Source organism: Camelus ferus, chromosome 2 (assembly GCF_009834535.1).
Source record: "Camelus ferus isolate YT-003-E chromosome 2, BCGSAC_Cfer_1.0, whole genome shotgun sequence".
NCBI classification, from domain to species: Eukaryota; Metazoa; Chordata; class Mammalia; order Artiodactyla; family Camelidae; genus Camelus; species Camelus ferus.
Window position 1 is genome coordinate 4562210 of NC_045697.1, and position 27425 is coordinate 4589634.

General features: G+C 49.9%; 1 protein-coding gene across 1 annotated transcript in view; it reads left to right on the forward strand.

Moving 5' to 3' along the window:
- Positions 1–27425, forward strand: part of C2H4orf50 (chromosome 2 C4orf50 homolog) — an 86595-nt gene that overhangs the window by 31470 nt on the left and 27700 nt on the right. Inside the window, exons 8-13 of the mRNA XM_032493719.1 lie at positions 5109–5264; positions 9262–9318; positions 12014–12196; positions 19695–19743; positions 21322–21443; positions 24410–24660. Coding sequence (XP_032349610.1) covers positions 5109–5264; positions 9262–9318; positions 12014–12196; positions 19695–19743; positions 21322–21443; positions 24410–24655 — 813 coding nt within the window. The 3' untranslated portion in view covers positions 24656–24660. The remainder of the gene's footprint in view (positions 1–5108; positions 5265–9261; positions 9319–12013; positions 12197–19694; positions 19744–21321; positions 21444–24409; positions 24661–27425) is intronic.

A 27425-nucleotide genomic window follows, 5' to 3' on the forward strand; every position in this document is an offset into this window, starting at 1 on the left:
GTTTCTTAGAAATGACATATGGGTTTTTTTTTTTTTTAACTTAGTTCAGTTTGACATCCTCTGTCTTTTAGTTTGAGTGTTTGGTCCATTTACATTTCATATACATAATGGTGTAATTGGCTTTATGTTTACCCTCTTGCTGTTTCTTCTATTTATCTCTTCTGTTCTGTTTTCTTTTCTTCCTTTGTTTTTGGTATTAGTAAACTATATTCTATTATTCTATTTTCTTCCCTGTTAGCTTATTTTGTTATACATTTTAGTGTCATTCTTTTAGTGGTTATCCTAGAAATTTCAAAATGTATCTATTAATTATTAAACTTTACTTTAAATTAGTATTTTCCATGTCTCAAATAATGCAAAAATCTTTTAATGGTTTAACTCCATTTATTCTTTTTCTCTTTTTTATTGTTTATTTTTATCAACTGTGTTACTTCTATGTAATATATGCCCTACAAGGTGTTGTTATTATTGTCATTTGAAACAGTCAACAATCTTTTATATTTACTCAAATCTTTCTACATTCTTGTGCTGTTTACTTCTTCTGCTTCTTTGGATCTGTTTTTACATCTGCCTGAAGAAATTTGCTATTTCTTATAGTGAGGGTCTGCTGGTGGTGAATTCTCTCAAATTTTTTTTTATTGAAAACAATTTTTCACCTCCACTTTAAAAGATTTTTTTCCTCTGGATTCAGAATTTTAGGCAGATACACTCCTGTCTTTTGACACTTTAAAGGTCTCATTCCATTGTCTTCTGGCTCCCAAAGTTTCTGTTCAGAAACTGAATAATTTGTCTTTTTTTTTTTCCCTGAAAGAAATGTATCATTTTATCTCAGACTATTTTAAGCACCTGCTTTTAACCTTTGGGTTTTGGCAGTTACACTATGATGTGCTTACCTGGGCTTTTATGTGTTCACCCTGCTTGGTTTTTCTGAACTTCTTGAAACTGTAGAATCATGTCTTTAATCAGATTTGGAAAATTCTTGGCCATTATTTCTTCAGATATTTTGTTCTGGTCTATTTTTCTCTCCTTTTAAAGACCCGGATTTTAAAAAATTGTATCTCACATATTTTGAAACTATTCTATTTTTTCCTTTTTTTTATGCCTCAGTTTGAATTTTCTGTTGACCTTTTAGTTCACTAATCCCATGTTCTGCTGAATCCTGTTTTCTAATAAATCCATCCAATTTATTGTATTTTGCGGTTTTAGAAGATCCATTTTATCCTTTTTAAAAAAAGATTCTAATTCTCTATTGCAGTGCTCCATCTTTTCATTCCTTTTGTCTATCTTTTCCTGTGTTAAAAAAATCTGTACGATCAGTCATTTTGAAGGCCTTGTCTGCTCACCCCAATATCTGGATCATCTCTGGGTCTGTTTCTACTGACTGTTTGATTTCTTGGTTCAAGTCTCATTCTCCTGCTTCTTCCTGTGACTAGGACTTTTTATGTTAATGTTGGGCGTTGTGTAGAACATGGTGTAGAGATTCCTGGTTGTTAGCTTCCTCCAAAGAATGTTGAATGAGTTTTGTTCCAGTGAGTAGCTGAATGATCAGCAGACTGTGTTATTCCTGTGCAGGCCAGTTACAGTGTTCCCCTCGGTCCCAGGGCTCAATTTTTCTCCTAATGTGTGGTCCTTCTTCTAGGGCACGGCCTTTCAGTGGTACCCGCTGAGTCCCCAGAGCATTCACCAAAGACTCTCCACTTTGGCTCGGGCGGAACACTGCCATCTTTGTAGCAGTGTGTGACCCCTGAAATCTCTTTAGTATTGACCTCCCAGCTGCTGCTCTCTGCTAAGCCTCAGAGTCTTGCACTATACTTCACTGCTTATGATTTAACCAAGGACCCAAGGATATTTCTAGGACAGCATCTGGATTTCTCCTCTGCAGCTCTCTTCCCCCTGGTACTTTGTCTCACCAACCTCAGCTGTCATGGCATCCCTGAGCCCCAGTCTTCTATGCCGATTCCACCTAGCAGGACCACCACATTCAGCTTGGGGTCTAGCTCCCTGAACCACGGAAAATGTTCCAGGGGGAAATCCAGGGGGATGTGGCGCTTTCCTTGTTGCGCATCCTTTCCCTCAAGGACTGTAGCCCTGCGTCAGCTGCCAGTCAGTGCCTGCAAAGCATCGTTTTTATACATTTCCCTCAGATCCTATAGTTCTCAAATCCCAGCCGCTGAGACCTGGTAGGAACTGGAACTCTGAGGAGGTGAATATCGAGCTGAGGGTTTCAAGGTTTGAAAGGAACAGTAGATGAAGAACATTCCAGGCAAGGGGAGAAGCAAGTGGCCCAGACTCTGAGGCAAGAATGAGCCTGGCTTGTTGAAAAAGCGGAAAGTAGTCAGTGTGGCTGGAACACGGTGGGCAAGGCTGGGGCATCGTATGAGATGAGGCTGGAAAAGTTGTCATGAGAAAGATCACAGGAGGCCTTACAGGCGCTGGTTAGGGTCATCTCTCAGTGCCGCAGGAAACTGTTCGCGGATTTTAAGCAGGAGAACAACATGATTAATTTTTTTTGTAAGAAGATCACTGTCTGCTGTAAGGAGAAGGGGCAGGTGGGCACAGGGCGGACAGTCAAGAGGATTTTGCCGAGAGATGATACCAGAGGGGAGGAACTTGGAATTTGGATAAAAAGAAAAGGGGGGGGGGATTCCAGAGAAAAGCTAGAATTGGAAGCAATGGAATTGGTTGGCGGCTAGAGGGTAGAGGGTGAGGAAAGCTTCCCCTTCCCTTCATCCCAAGTCACAAACCTGGTCATGTTTTTATTTGGCGTAAAACCCTTCTATGTCTTCCTCCTGAGCTTGGTATGAAGTCCAAATTCCTTCTGGCGAGTTCTAATCTGGCCCCTTGAGAGCTTCAGCTGTTGCTTTATATTTTCCTCAGTCCCTACACGCCTAGACCCTCGGCCCGCCCCTCCCGGCACCCCGGCTTTCTCCTGGGGGCTGCCGCCATCCTCAAGGTCTCACGTTAGGGCATCTCCTCCCCCCCACCCCAGGATGGGTTCAGTGCGGAGGCAGCTCCTGCCCATCTCTCCCCAGCTCTGCACTCAGTGATGCCATTTGGTACCTTGCCGTGGCCTTGATGGTGCACACACCACGGAAATAGCAAACGCTGCACGTTCATGTGCCCCTCCCTCCCCGGAGAGTGGGCATTGTACATTCGCCGCCACCTCGCTGGTGTGATGGGCGCCTCTGATGTGGTGCCTCTCTTAGGCCCCTGCAGCCCCCTGGCTTCCCCTTACCATGCTGTGTTGTATGGCCTTTGTCTGCATCAATCTCTTCCACCAGACAGAGCGCCCTGAGGGCCGCATTCACCATGGCTCCCAGCCCAAGTGCGTGGCTGGAGCATGTGCTTCTGATGTCTGCTAGGGAGCAAGTGGGTCAAGGGGTCGTTCGCAGGGGTCGCTGGGCAGCGCAGTCCCAGGTGACAGGCAGGGTCCGCCTCCACCCCACACTCTCATTCTCTTTAGAATGCGCAGTGGATGCTCTCTTTGGATCCTCGAGACGAAGCCCAAGTCACTGCAGAGGAGGGAGGTGGCAAAGGAGCCGAACTTTCCAGAAAGGCTAAGTTGTTTTGCAACTCTGTTTGGAGCTGGTTGTCTGGAACCGTTTGGAGCACCCATCTGTTCTTGACAGGGCCCAGCCTGTGAATCTCAGGCCCACGCACTGTGAATTTCTGTTAATTAAAAAAGTCGCATTCTACCATCATATTCCCGGCTAACAAGGGAGAGGCCTGACAGCCAGTCACGCTGATTCTGCCCTCCCGCCCTCGCCTCCCTCTTCCCTCTCCTCTCCAAGCAGAGCGGCCTGGGCTCCCCTCCTGGCAGCTCACGCCCAGGTCAGGAACACGTGGAAGGGATGATCTTTGCGGGCCTTCAGTTCCCAGGGTGGCTGCTTTAAACGAAAGGTAGACCGCCGTGACCAGGAGCACGGGCGCCTTGAGAAGCCCCCGCGTCTCCGGGTCCCCGCCTCGTGGCAGCGGGAGCTCGCACTCCTCACGGCCCTGCTCCTTCCCAGGGCCACCCGAGGAGTTTGAGTCAAGAGCTCAGTGATGACGCGGAAATTCCGCCTCTGGTGGTCTCAGGGGACAAGCCAGAGGTGTGCCAGGCATTTATGGGTGAGGGTCTCCATCACAGCCCCAATGGCAGCAGCAAAATGTCAGCATAGTCTGAGTGTTCAGAGCGCCACAGAGCGCTGCATGTGTGCTGGCGGCGGCGTGTTCGACATTATTTAATGACATCGGAAAATGCCCGTGACGTGGTACTAGGGGAGGAAAGCAGAATGCGGAAGATGTGTATGGCATGTAAGTGACACAGAGAAAAACAGACACAAGGGTGTGCGTATATGTACACACACACACACACGCCTGTGTTTACGTATGCACATAAGGTATTTTAAAAATTTTAAAGTCCGGAACCACTGGGGCAAGAGCACCACTACCATTTGGCCAAACTCCCCACGGTGATAAATCAGTCTCTTCCTTCTTACCTTCTGCCCGCCCAGAAATGCCCTGCTGATGTTCACATGAAACCCGCTCATGTTTGACCCAAGAAGAGCGAGAGGCTATTTTGTACTGATTTAAGAAAAGTGTGTGGGGGAAATGCAGTTACGTTTTATATAAATACATGAAACATGAATGTCATGAGCATCTCACAGTTGGATTTGAACACTAAATTTCATTCATTATACTGTGTTTCAGTATAATGGGGACTGACACCTATTCAAACAGACTCTGAAATATCATGCTATTTTGCATATTTTTCACATGCGAAAAACAATATTCTTTTGAAAATAACATTCGAGAATGTTATTCTGTGATTCCCTGGACCCTCCCCAACCCCCCCACTCAAGAAACCCAGCACGGGCCACACACGCATATGCACACGTGGGTAACAGCAGAGCCGAAAGACTGAACATGTGAGAGAAGCTGTGGGTAATAATGTTCATGCTGGCTAATAGTTTTTGGAGTCATCTCTGTTACTTTATTTTGTACAATTTATTTGCTATGAGAAAACGTAAGCGGGAAAAAAGTTAAGAAGGAAAATGGGTACTGTCTGTTGGCAAAGGCAAAGTACTTGAAAGATAACCTAAGCGTTTCATCCAAATCTGCTCCAGGAGCCGGAGGCTGAGGCCTCCGAGGAGGACCTCAGGCTGAGCATCAGGCAGCTCCGTCACCAGGCGCTGACCCTGCGGTGCCAGCTCAGGGACCAGGGCTCGGCGCCCCGGCCGCTGCCGGCCTCCCGCGGTGAGGTCGCCCGTCTCCGGGGCCAGGTAAGCGGAGCCCGCCAGCAAGTTAATCTTCCCTCACTCCAGGGAGTTCCGAGCTTAGGAAAAAGAACTAGGTAAGCTCTCACTGACCATTCTCAGCAGTCTGAACTTGTTCATCAGATTCCTAAAGTGCAGAACAGTACAGGAAGAAAAGCTTCTCGTCCGTCCCACCAGCTGTGTAATATACTGTAGTTTTGCCCAATGTCCTCACTGGAGGAAACTGGGCAAAGTATCCAAAGCATCTCTCTGTATTATTTTTTACAACTGTTTGTAAATCTAAAATTGTCTCAATCTTTAAAAAATGCAAAACAATAGTCTTTTTCTCCCTCTCAACCCCAACCCCTGCTGACTTCCATTTTTTTCAACCCCATCTACCCACATTCAGCACCTGTGTGTGTTCGTATGTGAAATCACATTGTGCAGAAATATTCTGCATCCTAATATTGTCACTGAATGAAAGATCTGGGTGATGTTCCATATCAACACACGCACGCTGGGTATTAAACTCTTGCACATTATTTTTCAAGAGGCCAAACCGTATGTTACTTAAGCAATTCTTTGCATATAGAAACCCAAATTGTTTTTGTTGCTTTGCTTTACAAACAAGGCTTCAGCGAACATTTCTCTGCCTGTGTCTTGGAATATGTTCCCACTACATGGGTAAAGGGTAAAATCCCAGTGAAAGAATGACGAGGTCAAAGGCTATGTGCCTAATTAACTTTGAAGATGACGGCAAACGACCTCCAAAATGGCTGCATCATTTATGCTTCCGGCAGGAATAAACGAGTGTATGTGATTGCCCACAACTTGTTACCCTGAACCACACTTTACATTTTTTTCACAAGTTAATGGACGAAAATATACCATCAACATTTTCGATATGATTTCTGACTCCTGTCTTACGCATTCTTTGCATAATGGAACACACTACACATAGAATTGATGCCCTCCATCCGTGTTTCATAGCTTTTATGTCCATTAGTTTCGGGCTGTGGAGTATCTATGGGGTGGATGTGATTTTGGTTCTCTTAGTGTTGTATCTTTCTGTAAATTTATGTATCATTGTTTATATACAATAGTTCAGAGAACTGGGATCACTGGTTCAGACAGAGGAAATAGTGTTCATTCTTAATACATATGGCAAATTTGCTTTCCAAAGTATTGGTACCCACTTCCAAAGCCAAGGCAATAAATGAGGGTATATTTGTCACTCTGCCCTTAACTAATTTGGGTGGTCTGTCACCAATTTTTGTCCTGTCTGTCACTGATCTGTGAAAAATATAACTCCAGTTACACACGTTAGACCTTTTTTTTTTTTTTTTACCATATCCAATGTTTTTATGTCTTTTTTAAAAAATAATTTTCATTTTTTTGTCTTTCTCTTCATCAGTTTGGATATTTTTTCTAGTCAGTCTTCCAGTTAAATAATGTTCTTTGGTGAGTTGAATTTGCTCTAAAACTCATTATTTTAGTTCTTAATTTTAGGAGTTGTATTTTACTGTCCTAGAAGTTACATTTGATTAATGTTTTATAGTTTCCAGATATCTGATGAAATTCTTTTTTTAATTGAAATATAGTTGATTTACAATGTTGTGTGAGTTTCTGATGTACAGCAAAGTGATTCAGTTTTATGTATATATACATATATATATTTTCAGATTCTTTTTCATTATAGGTTATTACAAGATGTTGAACATAGTTCCTTGTGCTATACAGTAAGACCTTGTTGTTTATCTATTTTATATACAGTAGTTTGTATCTGCTAATCCTAAACTCCTAATTTATCCCTCCCCTTCTTACCTGTTTCTGTTTTGTAAATAAGTTTATTTGTACTATTTTTTAGATTCCACATGGAAGTGATATGTGATATTTATCTTTCTCTCTCTGACTTCCTTCACTTACTATGATTATCTCTAGGTCCATCTGTGTTGCTGCAAATAGCAGTATTTCATTCTTTTCTATGGCTGAGTAGTATTCCATTATATATATATATATATATATATATATATATATATATATACACATACACCATTTTATACACACACACACACACATGCACCCCCTACATCTTTATCTAGTCATCTGTCTGATGAACTTCTTGTTATGTAATTATTAAGTTACTTCCAGGTCTGTCTCTGGCTCCACTTTCTGCTTCACTAGCAGTGTGTGAAGGTCCCAACTTGACGTTCTCACTGACATTTGCTACTGTCTGTCTTTTTGTTGCCAACCATCCTAGTGGGTATGAAGTGGCATCTCGCTGTGATTTTGAGTTGTGTTTCCTTAATGGCTAATAGAGTTGAGCATCTTTTCATGTGTTTATTTGCAGTTCATCCGTCTTCTTTGGAGAGATGCCTGCTCAGATCCTCTGTCCGTTTTGTAACTGGGTTGTTGATTTTGCTGTTGCTGAGTTGTAAGAGTTTGCTCTGTGTTCCGGATGCAGTTCCTTTATTAGATACAGGATTTGCAAACATCTTCTCCCATTCTGTTGTCTTTTCACTTTCTTCTCGTTTGTTTTTTAGCTGCAAATGCCCCAGTACGCAGCTCACAGCAACGCATTCATGCTGTTTCTTTTTTTATATATATATTTTAACACCTTTACTGTGGCATGGTTCTTGTACAGTAAACTGCACATATTTCAGATTCACAATCTGGTGAATTTTGATAGATGTACACACCCATGAAACCGCCACCGCAGTCAAGACAGCTAACATTTCCGTCACTCCCCAGGAGGTGCAATTTTTGAATTCCCAGTTTATCCCTTCCCACACGACATATTCATGCTATTTCTTGGACTGAAGTAGACAGAAGATTTCATCCAAGCCTGCAGATATTACTGTGCGTCTTTTGAATGTAAGACAGTCTACGTGGAGCTGGCATTTTGCTCTTCGGCTATGTCCAGAAACATGTGCCAGAATAGATTTATAGAAATGTTCATTAAAGCCTTGTTTATGAAGCAAAGAAACAGAAACAATCTACTGTTTTCATAAACAAAGAATTGGTTAAATCAATTTTGTTCCAGCCTCATGATTAAATAATATGCAAGATTCTAGAAGAATGCGATCAGTTTGTCTATATTAACATGGAATTACCACCACAGCTTTATGGTAAGTGACAAGAGCGAGCTGTGAGACAGTTTGTCTAGGGTAGTTTCATGTGCGTGCATACACACATATGCTTTCTGATCACGGGTAGCAGGGCTGAAAACAGTGTAGAGGTCAAAGGAAGTCCGGGGGACAGGAAGAAGGGCTTTTATCTATACAGCTTTCTTGTACTGACTACAGAGAGAACCAGAGAGTGGGTGAGGAGCCACAGAACACCCGCCTTACAGCAGCGTATGACTGTGGGTCAGGGGTTCGGGCAGGACTCGGCTGGGCGATTCCGCCCACAGAGCAGCAGCGGGGATCATTGCTGGTATTCAGCTGGGTGCTGGGCTGGGCTGGACAGTCCAAGGTGGCTTCACTCACGTGCCTGCCCCAGAGAATAATAATGGTTTACATTTCCTGAGGCTTGACCGATGCCAGTTGTTCTAAGACTTTACAGGAATCAATTCACAGAGTCCTCAGACCATCCTCACCATTGGGCGGGCACTAATATTACCCCCACTTTGCAGAAGAGAAAACTGGGGTCAAGAGAGACATGACTTGCACAAGGTCACGGTGCAAGTGAGTAGCTGGGCTGGGGTGGGACCCAGGGCATCTGGCTAGCGGAGCTGTAGGTTTAACACCGCGCCAACAAACTCTGGCACTTCCGCATGGGGAATCGGCAAGGCTTCCTTCCTGGAGGAAGAGGCAACGGGGCAATCTGGCAGGGCTCATTCTCCAGTGCTCAGAGCATCCGCCCTCCCTGATCCAGCAGAGCAGCTGCTGGGAAAGGCCCCTGTTCCCATTGAGAACTCTGGTAGGGGAAGAGGGGACGAAAGCCAACCTCTCTGAGCGCAGTTCACCGCGGAAGCGCTGGGCTGGGTGAACGATGGTTCTCAAAAATGTTGCTTCTCTTTCAGCTTGACGAACTTCAGAAAAAGCACCACGAGGCAAATTTGGCTGTGACGCCTTTGAAGGTAATGTGTGTGTGAAATCAATCTGAAGTGTCTGTTTCAGAAGAAAGGAGAGCTTAGCACTTTCCCCACTACGATGTAGCCCATCTCTATCATATAAAAACACTGGAAAGAAGAATGAGACAGATTTCACCCTGAGTTCCCATTTGCATTCAGCGTTTTCATGTATTTTCTTCCAGTGCATTTTACATGTGTCTGAGCTCCCACTGTTCCCGTGTGTCTGTGCCCCGCTTTCCCCGCTTAAGTGTGTAACCGACGTAAGAGCTGTCCTGCCTTTGCCAGCCTTGGAAGCTGCTGTCCGGCTGGAGTGTAAAGCATGAGACACCCCAGTTCATAAACCGCCAGATCCTCGGGGGTGTTCGCGTCAGTCTGTCCGTCTTCCCTCTGTCCTCCCCTCCCTCCCTCTCTCTTTTGCATTACTGTGTGTATGTATATGGGGGGGTTATATTGTGTATATATATATATACACACACACACACAATATATAGTGTATATATATACACACACACACATTATTGTGTATAAATACTATGATGCACATTTTTTATTAGAAAAGGTTCCCCACATTTCAAGACGTTTCTTGAAGACAGATCCCCAGAAGTGGCAGCACAGGCTCACAGGCTCCGACACGCTAGTCAGACGTGTAGTCTGGTTGAGATGAGATGTTTACTCTCAAATGTGGCACCTGGACTTGGGCGGTGGACCTGGAGGGGCTGCCCTTTCTACTCTCCAGGCACGGTGGGCCAGGAGCTCGCTGGGCTGGGGGCTGGAAGGACGTGGTTGAGCCCCGGGACCCCGCTGACTCGGCGAGTGCACCCAGCCTGAAATAACGGGAATTCCCTCCTGGCCGCTCTCACGGCCTCTTCTGGCCGTCCACAGATGGCATGGGCGGAGAGGCGGAGAAAAGTGTAAAACTCTCGAAAATGGGAGGCTTCCCGCGCTCCTCTGAGGGCCTCGTCAGTTGCTACGCACCATTCGCTTAAATGAGGCCCACAGTCCCTTGTAAACTACCAAGTGCTTCACACCTGCAAGATGGAAATAAAAACACGGCACCAGCACTGCATCACTCGCACGTGGGAAGGCCTGCCACAGAGGAGGTAGGACTGGACGGGGAGGAGCCTCAGAGACCTGGGCTCGGAATCCAGCCCCTCCTCCGGGTCGTGATTCACCTCTGGTGCCTCGGTTTTCCCAACAGCAGACAGGAATGGTGGCTCCTGACCTGGCTCAGGGGGCATGAGGACTCTGATGGCGCTGACCGCCCTCGGCTGCGGGCCTGCTCTACGTGCCTCCCCCACGACGCAGTTTCCGAGCACGTCAGGGAGGGGAACATGGACCCCACTCTGTGGATGAGGAGACCGAGGCTCAGAGAGGTGAAGTGCCTCGCCCGTAGTCACACAGAGCTACCCGGTCGCAGGGCCAAGACTTGAACCCAGCTCTGTCTGATGCCAAAGGCTGCAACCTTCCCATCGGCCACACTGTCTCTCTCAGAGCCCAGTGGAGTCACTGTCACCATCAACAACTGGCCTCTTTCTCTGGGGAAACCATTCATAGTCAGCTGATGCTGCCTGAAGGGATGAGACCCTGATGTTTTGGGGTGTGATCCAGGGGTCCCAGGGAGCCCAGCCTCCTGTCCTGCCTGCCTGCAGCACTGGGCACCTGCTACACTGCCTAGAAACTGAAGCGCAAACGTCCCTGATCCTCTGGGACGAGCTTGGAGGGGAGTTCTGGCAGGAAGACCTCATCACCTCCTTCTCCAATGGAGCAGGAGGTGACGAGAGTCTGTGAGTCCCTCCGGACATGCTTCCCTCCATGCGGAGACCTGGGAAGTCATTTCACAGCAGAAGGGTCATGCACTCAGGTGGTTCACGTAACAAGTGCCTCCCCAGGGGCGTGCTGTGCCCAGCCATGGCACAGGGATGGAGCCGGGGATCCAGGGGAGTGTCAGCCTTGACCTTGAGAAGCCCCCAGACTATGTGGGGGACAGACCTGCAAATACAAAGATTAACTGCTGGGAAAGAGGCAGCTGGGGCCTGGGCGCAGAGGGGCTGAAGCCCTGAGCATCAGGAAGGCGGTGCCCAGGCCGGCCTCTGAGCAGATCTGCACAAGGCTTTTCTGTGCTTGGGACATGTAGGAGATGCAAAGGAGCGATGAGGAAGTTCCTGGGTGTCAGGGGTCGGAGTGGGCCAGCATGGCTGGAACAGGGGGCATGAGAAGGAGGGTTGTCATGATGGGGCCAGACAGGCTCACGGACCGGGCCAGTCTAAGACCTTTGATGCATGAGGGCCCCACTGGGCCAGCCCTGTGGGAGTGTTTGCCTGCACCGTCTCCTTTTGTCCTGGTGCCCTTAACTGCACCCATTGTACAGATGAGCAAGTCGAGGGGTAGGGAGGAGCTTGGTCTCATAGCTGGTCGAAGGTGGGGCTGAAGTCCACTCTGCTGACCCACCCAGGGGGCATCCAGACAGCAGTAGGGGAGCCCCCAGAGGTGGGCAGCAGTGCGGCTGCTTGTTTTCAAAGCCAGCTGTGGCTTCTGGGTGGAGGGAGGGATTGCAGGGAGGAGGCTGAGCTAAGACAGGGCTGGTGATGTGGAGCCGGGAGCCGATGCCCCAGCCCCGCTGTCCCAGCTCAGTCATCCGGCCCCTGAGGGAGCCCTGCAACCATGAACCCACCTGACTGCATCTTTGCTTCCACCCTTTCAGGCCAAGCTGGCTTCTCTGGTCCAGAAATGCCTGGAGAGGAACCACCTGATCACACACCTGCTGTGGGAGCTGCACAGACATGGGGCGGTGAATCACCTGCTCTCCGAGATGGCGCGCAGCATGGTGAACGACACGGCCCTGGCCGAGTACGCGGCCACCTTCCTGGCTCCTAGGGTCCCAGAGGTAGATCCCCACAGACAGCCCTACTCTTCTTCCCGTGGGGACTATGGGCTCATCCACCTGCCCACCTACCTGCCTGACCTGCAGTGTCCCTCCCTCCCTCCCTCTGTCCACTGACCTTGCCTGAAACACACCCTGGACAACCTGTGCTCAGGGCTGGCCTAGGGAGGTGATCTGGCCTTCCTTAACCTATAAAAGTGCTCACAACACACACGATGCATGAGACAGACACATACAGTGATTTCCATTCAGTGTCAAACAAGCACCATGACAACGGTTTCACCAGATGGTTCTTTCATGTGTGCCTCAGGCCCTTAGCACTTGCCACTTCCTCTGGCAGGATTCTTGTCTGCCCTGCAGCCACCCATCCATCCTTCAGGGCCCAGTTCACATGTGACCTTGCCTAGGAGCCTGCCCTGGGTCCCACAGACCACAGGGGTTAGCCATACGCCCCTCTGTCTTTCATTGTACGTGGATATGTGTGACATGGCACATAGGAGGGTCTCCCTTCTGCTGTTGGGAGAGTTTTGTCAGCGCCTCTTTGCTGGAGCCAGAGTCATTTCATAACCATCTCTGTCTCCCTAGTGCCTGGCACGGAAAAGCCGCTCAGGGAATATTTGTTAAATGAATGAAGTAATAAACTAAACAAATGAGGATCTCCTCTGCTAATGAGCAACAAAAGAGGAGACAGAGGCTCAGAGAGGTTGTGAGACTCACTCAAGGTCACACAGCTCCCAGGTAACACAAGTGGTGAGGGATGCCAGTTCTGACCCAGGTTTGATAAAGATACTCCCGGGTCTCTGCCTGGCTCTGAACAGCACCTGGGCATCTGAGTGCACACAGCCCTCGCGGGTGCTGAGCTGAGCCTGCTCGCGCTCACAGACACACACACTCACACATGGGCGAACAACCCCGTTACTGGGGAGCAGCCAGCAGCGCCTGCACTGGATTAGCTCAGTTCCTGATGGTGCGAGAGTGAAATGCAGCTGCTGCTGTGGACACAGCCGGCCCTGTTTTCCAGAATCACTCAATTGGCCTCACGGGCTCCCACTGTTGGCAGTGTAGCACCAGATCTGCGCCTTCCTCCTCTACCTTCCCAGCCCGGCCTCTGCAGGCCGACCCTCTCTGTCCCTTCTTTGCCCCACAGCCTTCAGAGTCGCAGGTGTCCTGTGGTCCAAAGCACCACACAGCCAAAGATGTGGAAACCTAGAGAAAAGGGACTGCTCAGGGCCACAGCAACTTGGTTCAGAGACAGAATTTGGATCTAGATTCCCAGACTCCCAGTCCAGTGCTTGTCCCTTTGCCTGAGGGCTTCAGGCCTCTTCAGAGGCAGAATAAGGATGGGGAGAGAGGTCAGCACCTCGTCTAGGGATCTGGCATAGTCCCTGCGTGTAAGCTGAGGCAGGACTGAAAGCAAAGTTCCAGGGAAGTTGTTGGATGCAGCAGGTGTCACCTGGGTGGGGGACTGGCTGTATTCTGAGATGGTGCCATCATTGTAGTGAGAGCTCTACCCTCCAAGGGCTGCTCTTCGTCTTGCAGGCTCTGAAACTAGAACCAATTTGTTCACTGGGATTGGACAGGCTGACTCACATTGACCAAATTCACAGAGACTGAGGTATAAACTTGAACACTAACTGGTTAATTTCCTCTGAGAACCAGAACTTTGGGCAGACTCTTTATACTGAAATGATGGATGGAAAGCTATCAGTAGAGCCTCTCTTGATACTGGAATTATCTGGAAAGTCAAGTCCATTCATTCATTTGTTCATTTGTAAGTCAATAAACGTTTAGTCAGAAGGTTATTTGGGAGCCTGAAATAAGAACAGAGAGGGTTAATGGTCTCATCTGCCTGATGCATTCATTTCCCATAGAGATGTGTTCCTGGGCCTGGACATGCCTCCTTTCGGCTAGGGTGTCCCCGCCCCAGACTTTATGAAAGGCCACGGCCAGTTATGAGCTTCCATTCCCTCCTTTTAAGGTGACTTTGAATCTGCTGTGACCCATTTTTGCATTATTTTACAATTCAGTTCCACCACCTGGGAGGCGGCTCGCTGTGCCCTCCACAAATCACAAAAGCCTGGCTCTGCATTTTATTCCACAAATATTTATTAAGCACCTGTTGCCTCGAGCCAGGCATGGTGCCAGGCGCTGGGGAGAAATGGTGAACCAGACTGGCCAAAATGTACAAGAAGACGAGGGAAATAATCGTCATAAGTTACAATGAGGAGAAAGGACTTAGGCAGAGATTGACTATTCTGCTGGGTAGTTGTGTGTCTTTGAGCAAGACCTGAATTACTCTGAGCCTCAGTTTGCTTGTCCGTAAAATGGGAACAGTACAGCCCACCTGGCAGAATTGACATGGGGATGGACCAAGATAACTTGTAGAGCCCCTTGTGCAGGGATGTCCCACGGGGTAGGAACCTGGGCCTGGTGTGGGCAGCTGTCAAGGCAATGGGGGAGTTCTGACATCCAGGAGCCCTGGGTTCAAATCTTAGCTCTGTCGCTGCCTAGCTCTGTGGCCTTAGGAGAGGCCACTTCCATGTACCACTTACCATGGTGCTTTATGTAAGAGACTCAGGTAGTCCTCCTGTGGGGAAGATGCCATCATTAGCCCCCTTTCCAGATGAGAAAACTGAGGCTCAAAGAGGTTATAAGTCATGCCCAAAGTCACACATCTGTAAGTGGCTTTCTAGCTCAGCATTTGATATATGAGGTCACCTGGCCGAAGCAGAGCGGGATCGGAACCTGGCAGTAGGATTCTGCGCAGTCCTGGCTACTGCGACCCCCGTGCGGCGTGGTGGGGACCGTGGGCGGTGGCAGGAGATCTGGCACATGCACACTGGGCCCTCAGTGAGTCAGTCCCTCTTGTCACTGGAGGGCCAGTCCTCAGTGTGCGGATATAAGGCAGTGAAAAAATAACCCGGTGATGTGTTTAACAAACGAAGAGGGCTCCAGGCTGGCCGGAGGGAGGGGGTTCCTGAGTGGAGGAGTTTCGAGAGGCTGGACGGGAGGGTCACGAACACCTGGCTGCCAGTGGGGGTGTTTGCACTTGGTTCTTCAGTGAGTGCGGAGCAGCTGAAGGGGTTGGAACAGGCCAGATGTGCTTTGGGAGGATGAACCCACGGGCGTGTGGGCTATACTGAGCTGCAGAGTCTGCAGCCGGATGGCTTGGCCGTGAACTCTCAGGGCCCAGGCTGCTGAGCGGAGCTCTGGGGACACGGAGACCCTCGTGGCAGTGGTGGCAGCTCCTCCCGCTGGCAGGCGGGCAGGAAGTGGGTTTTACGGGTGCCGATTCTTGTCTCAGAGAACACAGATGGAGTTCCCGATGGAGACACTGGCTCTGGCTCAGAGCCCGGGAGGGCTGCCCGGCTGGGCAGACACTGATGGGCTCGGGTGGGATGAGCCACAGTGGAGAGGGCGGGTCCTGGGAGCCCTGAGGCTGGCGTGCCTGCGAGTGAGGCCTTACGGAAACACCTCTGGGAGGCCCACATTCTCAGGCTCTGCTTGGGAGGGGGCTCACACCAACCACAGATATCTGAGGGGGGACGGGGTGTGGGCTGCGGGGGGGCCCACCAGGACAGGCGGCCTGGCCCGTTCATTAATTCACCGGAAGCGGTGATGACGGCTGAGACTCACAGAGCCTTCCCTGAGCCAGCACTTTCCATGGTTCACTCACTTCATTCTCCCAACATCCCACTTTGTCAAGGAGGAGACTGAGGTTTAGAGTCATCAAAGAGCTGGTCCACACAGGAGGAGGGCAGGCTGGGGTTCAGAGCCAGGGTCCATCTGAGCTCCCAAAGCTCCCTTTCAGGAAGACGGTGCACATGCCCACAGTGGTGGCTTGGGGTCAGTGTCCAGCTTCCAACGACTTCCTTTTCTCACCCTGGTTGGGTGGGTGATGTCAGGAGGGGAGGGTATAGCTTAGTGGTAGAGTGTGTGCTTAGCATGCATGAGGTCCTGGGTTCAGTTCTCCATCCTGGGTTCAATTCTCCGTACCTCCATTAAAAAACAAAAAACTTAATAATAAAGAAACAAATAAACAGACCTAGTTACCTCCCCCTTCCCCACAGAAAGGAAGGAAGGAAAGAGAGGAAAGAAGGAAAGAAAGGAATGAAGGAAGGAAGGAAGGAAGGAAGAAGGAAGGAAGGAAGGAAGGAAGGAAGGGAGGAAGGAAGGAAGGAAGGAAGGAAGGAAGGGAGGAGGGAAGAAAGACAAACTACAGCAGCCTGGGCGGCTTAAACAGGAAGCATTGCTTTCTCAGAGCTCTGGAGACTAGAAGTCAGAGATCCAGGCGCCGGCACGGATGGATTGTGTGCGTGGCCACCTTCACGCTGTGTCCTCACGTGGCGGGCAGAAAAACCAGCGCTCTCACACCGCTTCTCATAATGGCAGTTTCCACCTGAGGACTCTTCCCCAAGACCCCACCTCCAAATGCCTTCCCATGGAGGCTAAGTTTTCAGCCTATGAGTTTTGGGGACACAGACATTCAGTGCACACCACTAAGCGACAAGGACAGACACGTGGTAGGATGGGGGCTGCCCAGCCCTTGGAGCTGCCATCTTCCTCAGCCGTTGTACTGCCCACCCCTTGGTGTCTGGGCCACCGCTGTCCATGGGTCAGTCTTGCATCCACCCTGGCATGCTTCCTGCAGCTCTGCTGGTTCTCTCCAGCCCGGGCGCTGGTCCTGAAGCAGAGGGACTCCATGAGGTCAGCCGGGCCAGCTTCGCCGGTGTCTTTCGTCCGGGAACACTGGGTCTTGCCGCCTCCCTGGCTTTGGCTGAGACGGGAGCAAGGGGAAGGCAGGTTCCTTCCTTTCTTAGGTTCCTAAAGCCTCTCTGGGGGTTCTCAGTTCCACCCCATCCCCCAAACTGGCTTGACTGGGCGGGTCTCAGGGCATCTTCTCAGGGCCCCTTGGCTTCCTCCCCCACCCCCAGCCCCAGGGCACCTATTTTTTCTGGATTTCACAGGACATAGACTGTTGTCATTCCCAAGCCAAGAATGAGAAGACTTCTTTGTTGCTTGTACGTGGGTGTCATCCCCTCCTTGGAGGCAGATGCCTGGGCGCCCCAGGGAGGTAGAACAGGGGTGCCCTCCTGTCCTGTGGCTGTGTGCCTGGCCGACCTCCGCCGGGGTCTGGCCTGGGTCAGCTCAGCAAGTGGAAGACCCATCGGAGAAGTGGATGGGTTGGCCCTGCACTTCCTGGGACGTGAGCTCCAGTCCTCTCTCCAGGCATGGAGATTCACCTGGCAGGTCAAGACACCCCAGATCCCGCAGACCTGCCCCCTGTGGCCCTGGTGCTCAGCCTTCGCCTCTCCAAGCTGCCCACTCTCTCATGCCTTGGTTGCAAGGGGTGGGAAGTGCAGACCTCTTGTAAGGCCCTGGGAGGGTTGAACAAGACCCGACATCAAATGCCCATCACGGCGCCATCGCATAAAAGCACTCAAAGGAGATGTAGGGTCCCTTTGGGCGGAAACCAAAGTGTTGCTCTGCTGGGGGAGGTCAGGGTCTTGTGTGCCAGCACCAGAGGGTCATCCAGACCCCAGCCTTGGAGACACGCACACGACCTGGCCAGGAAGCTGCCAGTTCCACTCCCTCTTGCCCTGCTTTTTTCTCTTTGCTCCACGTCCCAGAAACACCTCGCTCTCCTCTGAGTATTGGCCCACAAGCTGTCTCTCTGGGCCTTCGGGAACGGACTCTCATCCTGCAGGGAGCAGTGAGACTGAGGGCCCTGAACTCCCTTAATTCATCAAACCAGCAACCCCAGGTCTGCACCTCTAAGGACCTGGGCAATTATTTTCTTTTTATCTCCCGCCTTTTAGGAAGTTTTGAGTATTCCCCCAAATGTTTACCTGGGGAGAGAGACGGGGGTGTGGGGTGCGTAGGGCGAGCCTTTGCCCTTTTGCTACTCTGTGGGGAGCGTTTAGTAAACATTCGTTCTCATTCCGTTCTGACAAAACCCTATAAGGAGTATATTAGTAGCCCCACTCTGCAGATGGAGAGGTCAGGGCTCAGAGAACTCAACTGATTTGGCCAAGGCCACGGAACCAGTAAGTGTCAGAGCCAGGACTCAACCGGAGACTGCCTGGCTCCGAGCCTCTCCAGGCTGACAGGATAAAAGAGGCGCAGGAAGGCGGGGAAAGAGCTCTAGATCTCAGATCACTTGCTGAATTCAGTGCCCCCAGGAGTCAGTTTGGTGCCCATGAGGCTACTTTGTGGATACAAAAGTCAACGAAACCTCATTTTCAAGTTGAAGGAGTCTGCACCTAATAAGACAGGCTCTAAACCTGGGTGCAGACAAAAGCGTTCATCTGAGGCATAGCCATGAGCAGAGAGAGGGAGACTGACTAGGGGGCATCTTCCTGGAAGAGGAAGCACCCAAACTGGGCCTTGAAGGATAAAAAAAGAATTTTAATAGCTGGAAGGATGGAGTGAAGGCCCTCTAGGCTGAGAGCCCTGCATGTGCAAAGGCCCTGGGGTATGAAGGGTCATGGTACTTGAAGACACACAGTTTTAGGGGATACAAATGAAGTGCTCTGAGAACAGTTAGCACAGTAAGAGAACAGGCACTGGGCCTGATACAGAAGGCTCCCAGTAAGTGGTGGTGGGATTGGAGTAGCATTGGAAGATGGTTGGGCCATAATCCATGCCCTTGCTCTGGATTAGTCATTCCATTTTAGAGGGACAGTCACAGAGGCCAGGTGTCACAGTGCAGCGTGTAGGGGCTATGGGAGAGGCAGGTGGAATCAGGGAAGACTTCACAGAGGTAGGGGCGGGCACTTGATTTAGGTATTGACGTATACATAAAAGCTCACTGGAGAAGGAGAAGGAGAGAGCGTTCTTGCAGGCAGGGAGGTGGCTGGTGCAAATACTTAAAGGACACAGTGGAGATGGGGGGAAAGGTATCAAAAGGATCCTGCATTAAGGGCCCCTTCCTCACCAGAAAACCCAACAGGCAGAAAGACCTGGGCTGCTGCTCTGGAATCAACTCTGACTTGCCTTGAAGATTCAGCTGTTGCTCTTCTTGAACCAATTGGGGGTCACCAGGCGGAGCAGCTAAGTTCCCACTGCCGCCCCACCTCTTCCAGACATGCACTGTGGGGTACAGGAGGACAACCAGCCCACACTGGGTGCAGAGAATTCCTCTTGAAAGCTCTGCCGTCCAGCTGTCTCATTCTTCCCGGCTTCCCAGCTCTTTGAACAGCAGTTTTAAAAACACATTTATCAATCTCTGTCTGGAGATTCAATTTGGAGTAAAGAAAATGGAAGCTTTTCCTCGTGCCCTGTATTCCCTAGGAGCAAATCCTGGACTCCTCTGAGGATTGTGGGTGGAGGAAGGAGGGGTCCTGCCTGCATTTTCGCACACCGGGGGAGGAGCGGATCTGGTCCTAGAATGCACTTTCTGCAGGAGTGGTGGGGGCAGCTTTTTCCAGCTGTAGTCATCTGTGTAAGGCTTTCCCTCCTGTGTCATGCAGAGTAAATGCTGAGATGTCTTTTCTTCCAGACAAGCCACCACCTGGACGTCGACTCTGAGAAGACAGCAGTTGTAAGAGGTCAGTGTGATTTTCATTTGGGAATAGCCTGCGTGCTCAGACACAGTCCAGGCCAGCAGGACAATCTGACAGGTGGATGAGGGTAGGAAAACAACCACGGTCAAGTGCAGACGACTAAAGGGACCAGACCCCGCCGTCTCGCCCTCTCTTCCCCGCGTGGCTCTGCCTGTTCACTTCCCTACGTAAGGACCACGCATTAGCAAAATACTGCCGCTGCAGAAGTGGCCAAGCTCACAGCCCGGTAGTTTCACTCCTGGAAATTTATCCTAAGTAAATAATTCTATGTGTGGAAAAGCCCAGTGGACAAGTGTATTCATGCCGGGGTATTTGTAATAGTGAAAAATCGTGGGGAAAACTCTGGTATTGTTAATTACCGTGTGTCCACTGAGTATGAAATACCGGCCGCTAAAACGATGCTGAGACGCGCCACGTGGTCGCATAGAAATGGTGGCATTCTACTAAATTAAAAAAAGGGTAGGAAGTGGAATGCATTGGGTGGCTGTGATGATAGACTGCAAGTGAACGTCTGTGGGTGAATGGCAACTTGGGCTCGAAGATAAATTCAAATACACCATGGTTATTTAGTTGGTAACCTCCTTAGATGGGGGATTTTGTTGTTGGTGTTGTTCTAGTATTTTTATTGTTAAAAAGAAAACTAAGATGCTCTCTGGCCAGCCAGAGTTTCCCTGGGCCTTGTTTTATCAGGCAGAGTACTGTCAGCATGGGGGGTGCTGGGGGGCCCAAGGATTTACTTAGGGCTATGTTGACGTCAGGTGCTCAGAGTAAAAGTGAAGAAAGCATGGACGGCGTTACCGTTAGGTGACTGAGCCGCTCTTGATAATCGCTCATTGGCGACTCTTACGACCAGATTCTGCTCTTACTAGCTGTATGGTCTTGAATGGGTTCATTAACCTCTCTGAGCCCCAGACCCTCCTCTTTAAAAGGAAGATAACTCGACCTTTTTCAGAAGCGTTAGTTCTTGGCACGTTGCCAGATGCCAACAGACAAGAAGAGAGACCTGTCCTCAGTTTCTTGCTGGGTAGGATGGGCCTGCCCTCCTGCACCTTCATCTCCTATCTCCACAGTCTGGGTTGGTTTCTGTTTTCACAGTTGGAGGTGCATAAAAAGAGGCTGGTCCTGCTTCTGCCACTAATTTGTGCAAGTCTTCTCCCTTCTCTGGGCTCAGCTTCCTCACTTTTAAAAGAAGGAAATGCACTAGATTGATTTAGTTACTTACTCATTTAGCATTTCTGGGAGGCTGCCTTGTGCCAGACCCCGGGTAGGTGTTGGACTTACAAAGATGTGTCGCCCTGCAGAGGTGGTGGTCCTTGTGCTGAAGGAGCTTGCAGCCGTGTGATGGAAGGTGAAGCAGGCAGTTTTCTAAGGTACCCCAAGACCATGATAGTACCATCAGAGGGGTGTGGATGTGGCACTCAGAGAGTTCAGAGGCATCCAAGAGGGCCTCTGTCGTGGGTTGAGGGGATCAGGGAATGAAAGAGAATGAAAAAGGCTCAGAGACTTGTTGATTTTTAGAGTAGATTTCCGGGTTGAGGCTTGACTGAGAATATTCTCTTCTAGTTCAGAAGTACCTCCTGAATCCCGAAATGGACAGTGTCCTCCAAAGACCTTTGCATTCAGAGTCCTGGCCTATTCCTGAGACTGAGTGGCCAGTACAGACAGCTCGACTGGATTCTTTGAAGGTGAGAGGACATCAGTCACTTAATTTCTTAAGTAAACATTTTTACTGAAAGTACAACACGCATACAGAAAAGGATACACTAGAAAGTGTACAGCTCAGTGAATTGTTATGAAGTGAAACACACCCATAAAGCCACCACCAGGTCAAGAACTAGAAAATGACCAACACCACAAAGCTCCCTGCTGGTTCCCCCTTCTAGTCTCTTTTTATTATGTTTTTTAATTTTGTGGTTTTGTCAAACTGCGTCCTCTGTGTCTGGTAATTTTTCACCGAGTGCTAGACATCATGCATGAAAACTTGAAGACAGAATCTGAGGTTCTGTTTGAGTGTTTTCATCCAGACAGAACTTCCTCTGTTTCTCACATCAGAACTGATTCAGAGATGAGTTTAGTACTTATGAGACCTGCTTTATTTCTCGCTCACTCTTACTCCTAGGGCACAGCCTTTCCAGGTCCCCAGCAAAAGCCTGTAATGTTTATCAGTGACCTTCCCCTGGCCCCAGCCCTCCCCATGAGGCTGTCAAAAATTCTGCTTAGCTTTCCACCTCTCAGCTGCCTCCCTCACACATGAGTTCTGCCTTCACTTGGAGGGGAGATACAGCCTTCAGTTCTGCACCAGCTCCTCTTGGCTTCTTTCCTGTTTCAAATCTAAGTCCCACAAATCCTCACAGTCTTTGTAGCTCTCAGATGCTTTTCAGTAGCTGTTTTGCTATATTTTGTCCAACTGTCCTACTTGCACTTACTGGAGGTTTGGTCCAAAATGTCCTAATCAGTTGGACCCAGAGCAGCACTCTGTTTTCCCAGAGAAAACCTATTTTACTTATGAGATTTGGAGTCTGCCAGGCCTGAGCTCAAATCTCAGCTGTAATTCTGGTAATGCGGGGCGGATTACTTACTATGTCTGTGCGTCAGTCTCCTCATCTGTAAAATGGGGATAATGCCGCCTACTGCTGTTGTGAGGATAAAATCAGGTAAGCAGAGTTGAATACATGTCTGGGACATAAGAGATGCTCAAGGGGAATAAAAGCAGCCATCGCTCAGGGGGAAACTGATCTTATTCTTAGCATTTTATCTCAACCTTTTATTATTGGTTTTCTTCTGCCTTTTATTCCTGTGGCTTCTCACCTGCCTTCATGCTTATATGAATTCTTTTAATCTAACAAATGGAGTTGATATTTACCTCTCAGGGTCTTTGGATCAATTCAATGAAATCGTGCACATCATGTAATTACCATCCCGCCTGATGCAAGGTGATGTTCAGTGAATGACAGCCATTGTTACTGACCTTCTTAAGCTTTTTTTTTTTTCTGGTGGGTGACTTTCATTTCGAATTACTTGTCTACAGGCTTATTGCTTAGTAATGAGAACTTCTTTCCAGCTTTGATCTTTTTCTAGGGAAATTACGTCTGACCTTTGATCTTTGACCTACCTTATCACAAAGCAGGTAGAAGGCATTTTAGGCACAGGGAGCAATGCCTGCAAAGGCAGAGGGTCCAGCTCCCCCGAAGCCCTGGGGGAATGGCAAGCAATTAAACGCGGCTGTAGCATAAAGGGGAGAGGAGTCTAGGAGATCTTGATGGCGGGGTTGACAAGAACAAGCTGAGGAAGAAAACCCCACCCCCATTTCTTGAATGTTCCCTGTGTGCAGTGCATCAGTTTATCCGGCACTCACAGTGGGCGCACCAGCTGGACCTGGGCGTCAGCCCTGCTTCACCTAGGAGAGAAGATGAGCTCCCGAGGAGGCGACCAGCTAGCCCAGGTCACACGGCTCGTGAGAGGCAGGGTTGGGCTTCCAACCCGAGCAGCCTGGCCCTAGGGCTGGCGCTTGGTCATTACGTGTCCAGATAGTGCTGGCCTTCCGGGGAGCAGGGGGTGCGGATAAGAGCTGTCTCTCCTGCCCCCCTTGGCGTTCCAATCTGGAGTTTAATGTGAAACAAAAACCCTCCAACGTCTGCTCTCAGGGCTACTGGCCAGAAACTCACAGCAAAGCTTTTCAGGAAACCGTAGGAGTGTCAGCTGAATGAATGGATGAACTGAAGAGCCTCTTAATCTTATGGTTCTGAGTTTCTCAAGTGTTCTTCAACCTTCTTCGAAGTTCTCACCACAGTGTAGACGCCACTGGATCAGAACTCTCTCTATTGGACATACTTTCAAGCCCACAGGATACTTTTGGTTCTTTATAACGAGATGGCAGAAGGGTCAGTTTAAGTGTCCTTTATTCCCATGCTTTAACAGTTCCTGGCCCAGAGGAGGCCTTGGAGGGTGAATTTGGATAAATAATGAGGAGGTGGGAGGGGGCCGGTGGGCTGTTCTCCAGAAGGTCATGCAGTCACCTCGTCCTCATCCCAACTTTGCGTCTCGCCCGCGGCCTTGGTTCTGTCCGGTCGTGACTGGCATTCAGGAGCCGAGCTCTCTGGCCTGCAGAAAAACAGATTGCAAGCCATCTATCTGGGCTGGCTTTGGGTAAGAGCTTCCTGCGGTGAAAATGAACTCTTTAAACAACTACACCAGCGGGTTAGTGACCTATAAGCAAAATGAGGTCATTTTTGAAGGGCAGTAACTAACTTTATCACATGTCACCATCATTTTATGGTTGAGCTTAGAGAAAAAAAAAAAAAGAAGGGAGCATGAGGTTGGCATCCAGCAGACATTGATCTCCTTTTCACGGGAAGGTCACCTTCTCTTGTCACCGTGAACAACAAAATTGATAGAGGACATCACTCTGTGGGGAGACCATCAGTGACTGTCAGGCCTTTCGATGACATGGGGCTCGAGCCTCCACCTCCCCAGTCTCCGCTTCACACAGCGTTGATGGCCTGTGTCTCCGCGAACTATAATAGAAGGTGCTGGGCACAGAAAGTTCTAAGTGTTCGTATTGCTGCCGTCTCTTCCTTGGGTAGAACGGGGGATGGGAGGGGTTTGTGGACGTAGAGAAGTGGAGACCATCTCCTTGTCCTCCTCCCTCCAGTTTCCCGGGCCCTCGGGAACGACGCCTGACCCTGGAATTTGCCTGGCTGCAGTCCCTGGGGAACCAGGGCTCCCTCTACAAGGTCTGCAGGAACGAGGCGGAATGACCTGCCCTGTCCTCCAAGCCAACGCCCTCCCGCCATCCCCCGAACTCCTGAGCCCCGAGAGGATCCTGACTTTGCACCAAGAGCTTAGACAAAGCATCAGCCGCAGTTCCCAGGTCAATAAATCACCGCTGGAGTTATAAATTGAGTAAGACCACTCACTCTCCGGGGCCATTTCACAGACGCCATAAATATTTGAAGCAAAACTTTCAGAGAGCGTTTTAAGAAATTGGTAGCAATCAAAACCCTGATTCAGTGGCCAGCGGCTTTGCCTGTGGCGCTGGGATCTGTGTTGGTTGTCAGAGCTCTGGAGAAATACTGGACTTGCAAATTCTTAGGAGTCTGGCTTTGCCAATGTCAAGGCAGCAAAGGGCATATTTCCTGCACCAAAACCTATTGAGCGACTGGCCTGGAGGTTCTCAACTGGGCGTGATACCCCACCCCTACCCCACCCCAGGGGAAAACCTGGCAACATCCGGAAACATTTTTATTGTCACAACTGGGAAGCTGCTACTGGCATCTAGAGGCCAGGGAAGCTGCTAAACACTTTTCAGTGCCCAGGACAGCCTCCTAGAACAAAGAGTCATCCGGTCCAAATGTCAGCAGTGCAGGGGGTGGGGAGGCCCTGGGCTGATCTAATAGCTCCTAACTTTGTCAGCCACGGAGAACTGTTTCGTTATTTTCTTGCCCCTGGGGTCACTCCAATTTGCGTCTACCGATGAAATGCTTGATTTAAATAATTATATATTGTACAGTTTTAAACATGAAAACGAATCCAAACTTTCAGATAAGTTCATTCATTCAACAGACATTTATGGACGTTTCATATACACCAGGCAACATGATACTTAGGGAGAACGAGGTGAGTCCACATTGGTCCCTGCCCGGGGGGCTCACGGGGCAACAGGAGAGATGAATGTGTAGACAGCTCACAGCGCAGCTGTGGTTAAGTGTGCGTGACAAGGCAGACAAAGGGAAGGGCCAGTTCTGCTTGACTTTGGGGAATGGGAGGTCATTCAGGAAGAAACAGCTGAGCAGAGTCCCTAGACCCAACCAGGTGTTCAGCACCTGGGTGAGGGGGGGAAGGGTGTTGTAGTCACAGGGAACGGCAAATGCAAAGGCTCTGAGGCATGAAACTGAATTTAGGCCTTGCCCCCAGAGGGGGAGTGCGGAGAAGCCCTTTGCCAAGCAAAGAGTCACTGCTTCAGCCCCAGTCGGAACAGGACCCTCCCCTGACCCAGGTGTGGGACCCAAATGTGGGAGAAGAGCACCTCCATCCTGAGGGCCCAGGAAGAGAGTCAAAGGGCCTTGGGCTGCGTGCGCCCAGACCCTGTCCCCAGGCTCACCCATCAGAGACATCATCTCCCTCCTCGGGAGGGGCAGGTGACGAGCTAGCGGGAAGGTCAGAGTTACCGTCCTGATTTCATTCCCTCTTGGGAGCGGTTGTCATGTAAGGGCGAGGAAGGACCAGAACAAGAAACCGAGGGCTCCCGGGGCAGTAGGCAAAGGATATTGATTTTATTTTACTGGATTTTAACTTTTTATGTTGCTGTGGAAAGTGCGGAGAGTTCCCACACCCTCACCCAGCTTCCCTCAGTGTGAACACCTTATTATGTACCGAATCGTAGTGCAGTGATGAAATGAATGGATTTATTTTGAGGAAAACCGGGGAGCTGCAGAGCCGTCAGAACAGCACACCAGTGAGGGAGCATCTGCTCGTCAAGCAGCTATCGTCTTCTTTAGCCCGCAGCATGTGTGATGGGTCACCAAGTCCACGATTCCTTTGGTTTCTCAATGGACCTGCCCATTCATTTGTTCCGTAAGCATTTAATTTAACCATCATGTGCTCGCCAGGTCCCAAGTAGGTGCTGGGAAATGGAACTAAAGTAGATGCCCACGTCCGACCTCTGGGACCTCCTGGAAACCCTGCAGCCCCATCACCGCTGCCCAAGGAGGCCCCAGATTGGAAACCACTGTTGTCATCACTTTTCCCAGTTCAACCCATAACTGCCTATCATTCGGTGCCCTTTGGAGCTGGTCGGTATGTTGGTTTGCTCTCCCCTCTATTGGCCTCTTCCCCCCTTCTATCTGGGAAGACGCCTTTAGCTTTGAGCGTTGGGAAGACACTAAAGACGTCTTTGGACCGGTGACGCTGGGTGAGCAGCAGCTGGCCGCGGGGCCGAGCCCGCCCCAGGCAGTCAAGGCCATTTCTGGTCTCCAGACACTCCCGCCAGGTTCAGACATCTCGTCTTGTCACTTAAGTGCTCCCTCAGGCCTCTGCTGACAGTGTGGGCCTCAGCAGAGAGGCGACCCGCAAATCCATTTAAAGGAGCCACCGCGATCTGTGCAGCGTAACCGGATGATTCAATAATAAATTACGTTCTGCAGCCAGGAGCTACGTATTAACCCGAGCCGTGAATCTGCCTGCGGCTGGCACCTTGGATCTCTTCGAGCTGGGCCGTTGCTTTGTGCTGTGATTCCTTCTGGTGGAAACTTTGTGATGGTGGATGGTGGACTGGCATTGTCCTGATCTCAGCTGTGCACTGCAGCCCTAGGAAGGGGCCCCGTGTTCCCCTGCCGCCCCCTCGGTGGGCCTGATGCAGCCAGGGCTCGACCTGTCAGATGTTCCCAGGCTGGGGACAGGACGTGCTCAGGCAACCGAGTGGGATCTGGCAGGAACCTGGCCTGCAGGAGGGGGCTGGGGCCACCCCATGTGCCAGGAACGCCCCCGTGAGTGACCCGAGGCCTCTGGAGACCAGCCAGATGGGCCAGCCCAGCCGCTGCAGCAGAAAACAATTTGTCAGATGGGCTGTCAGCAAGCAGCAGTGGTGGCCCTCTTGGAGGTGCCTGGCTGAGCATGCAAAGCGGAGCCCTGGACACAGCGAGGTAAATGCTGCAAGCCCGGTGGTTCAA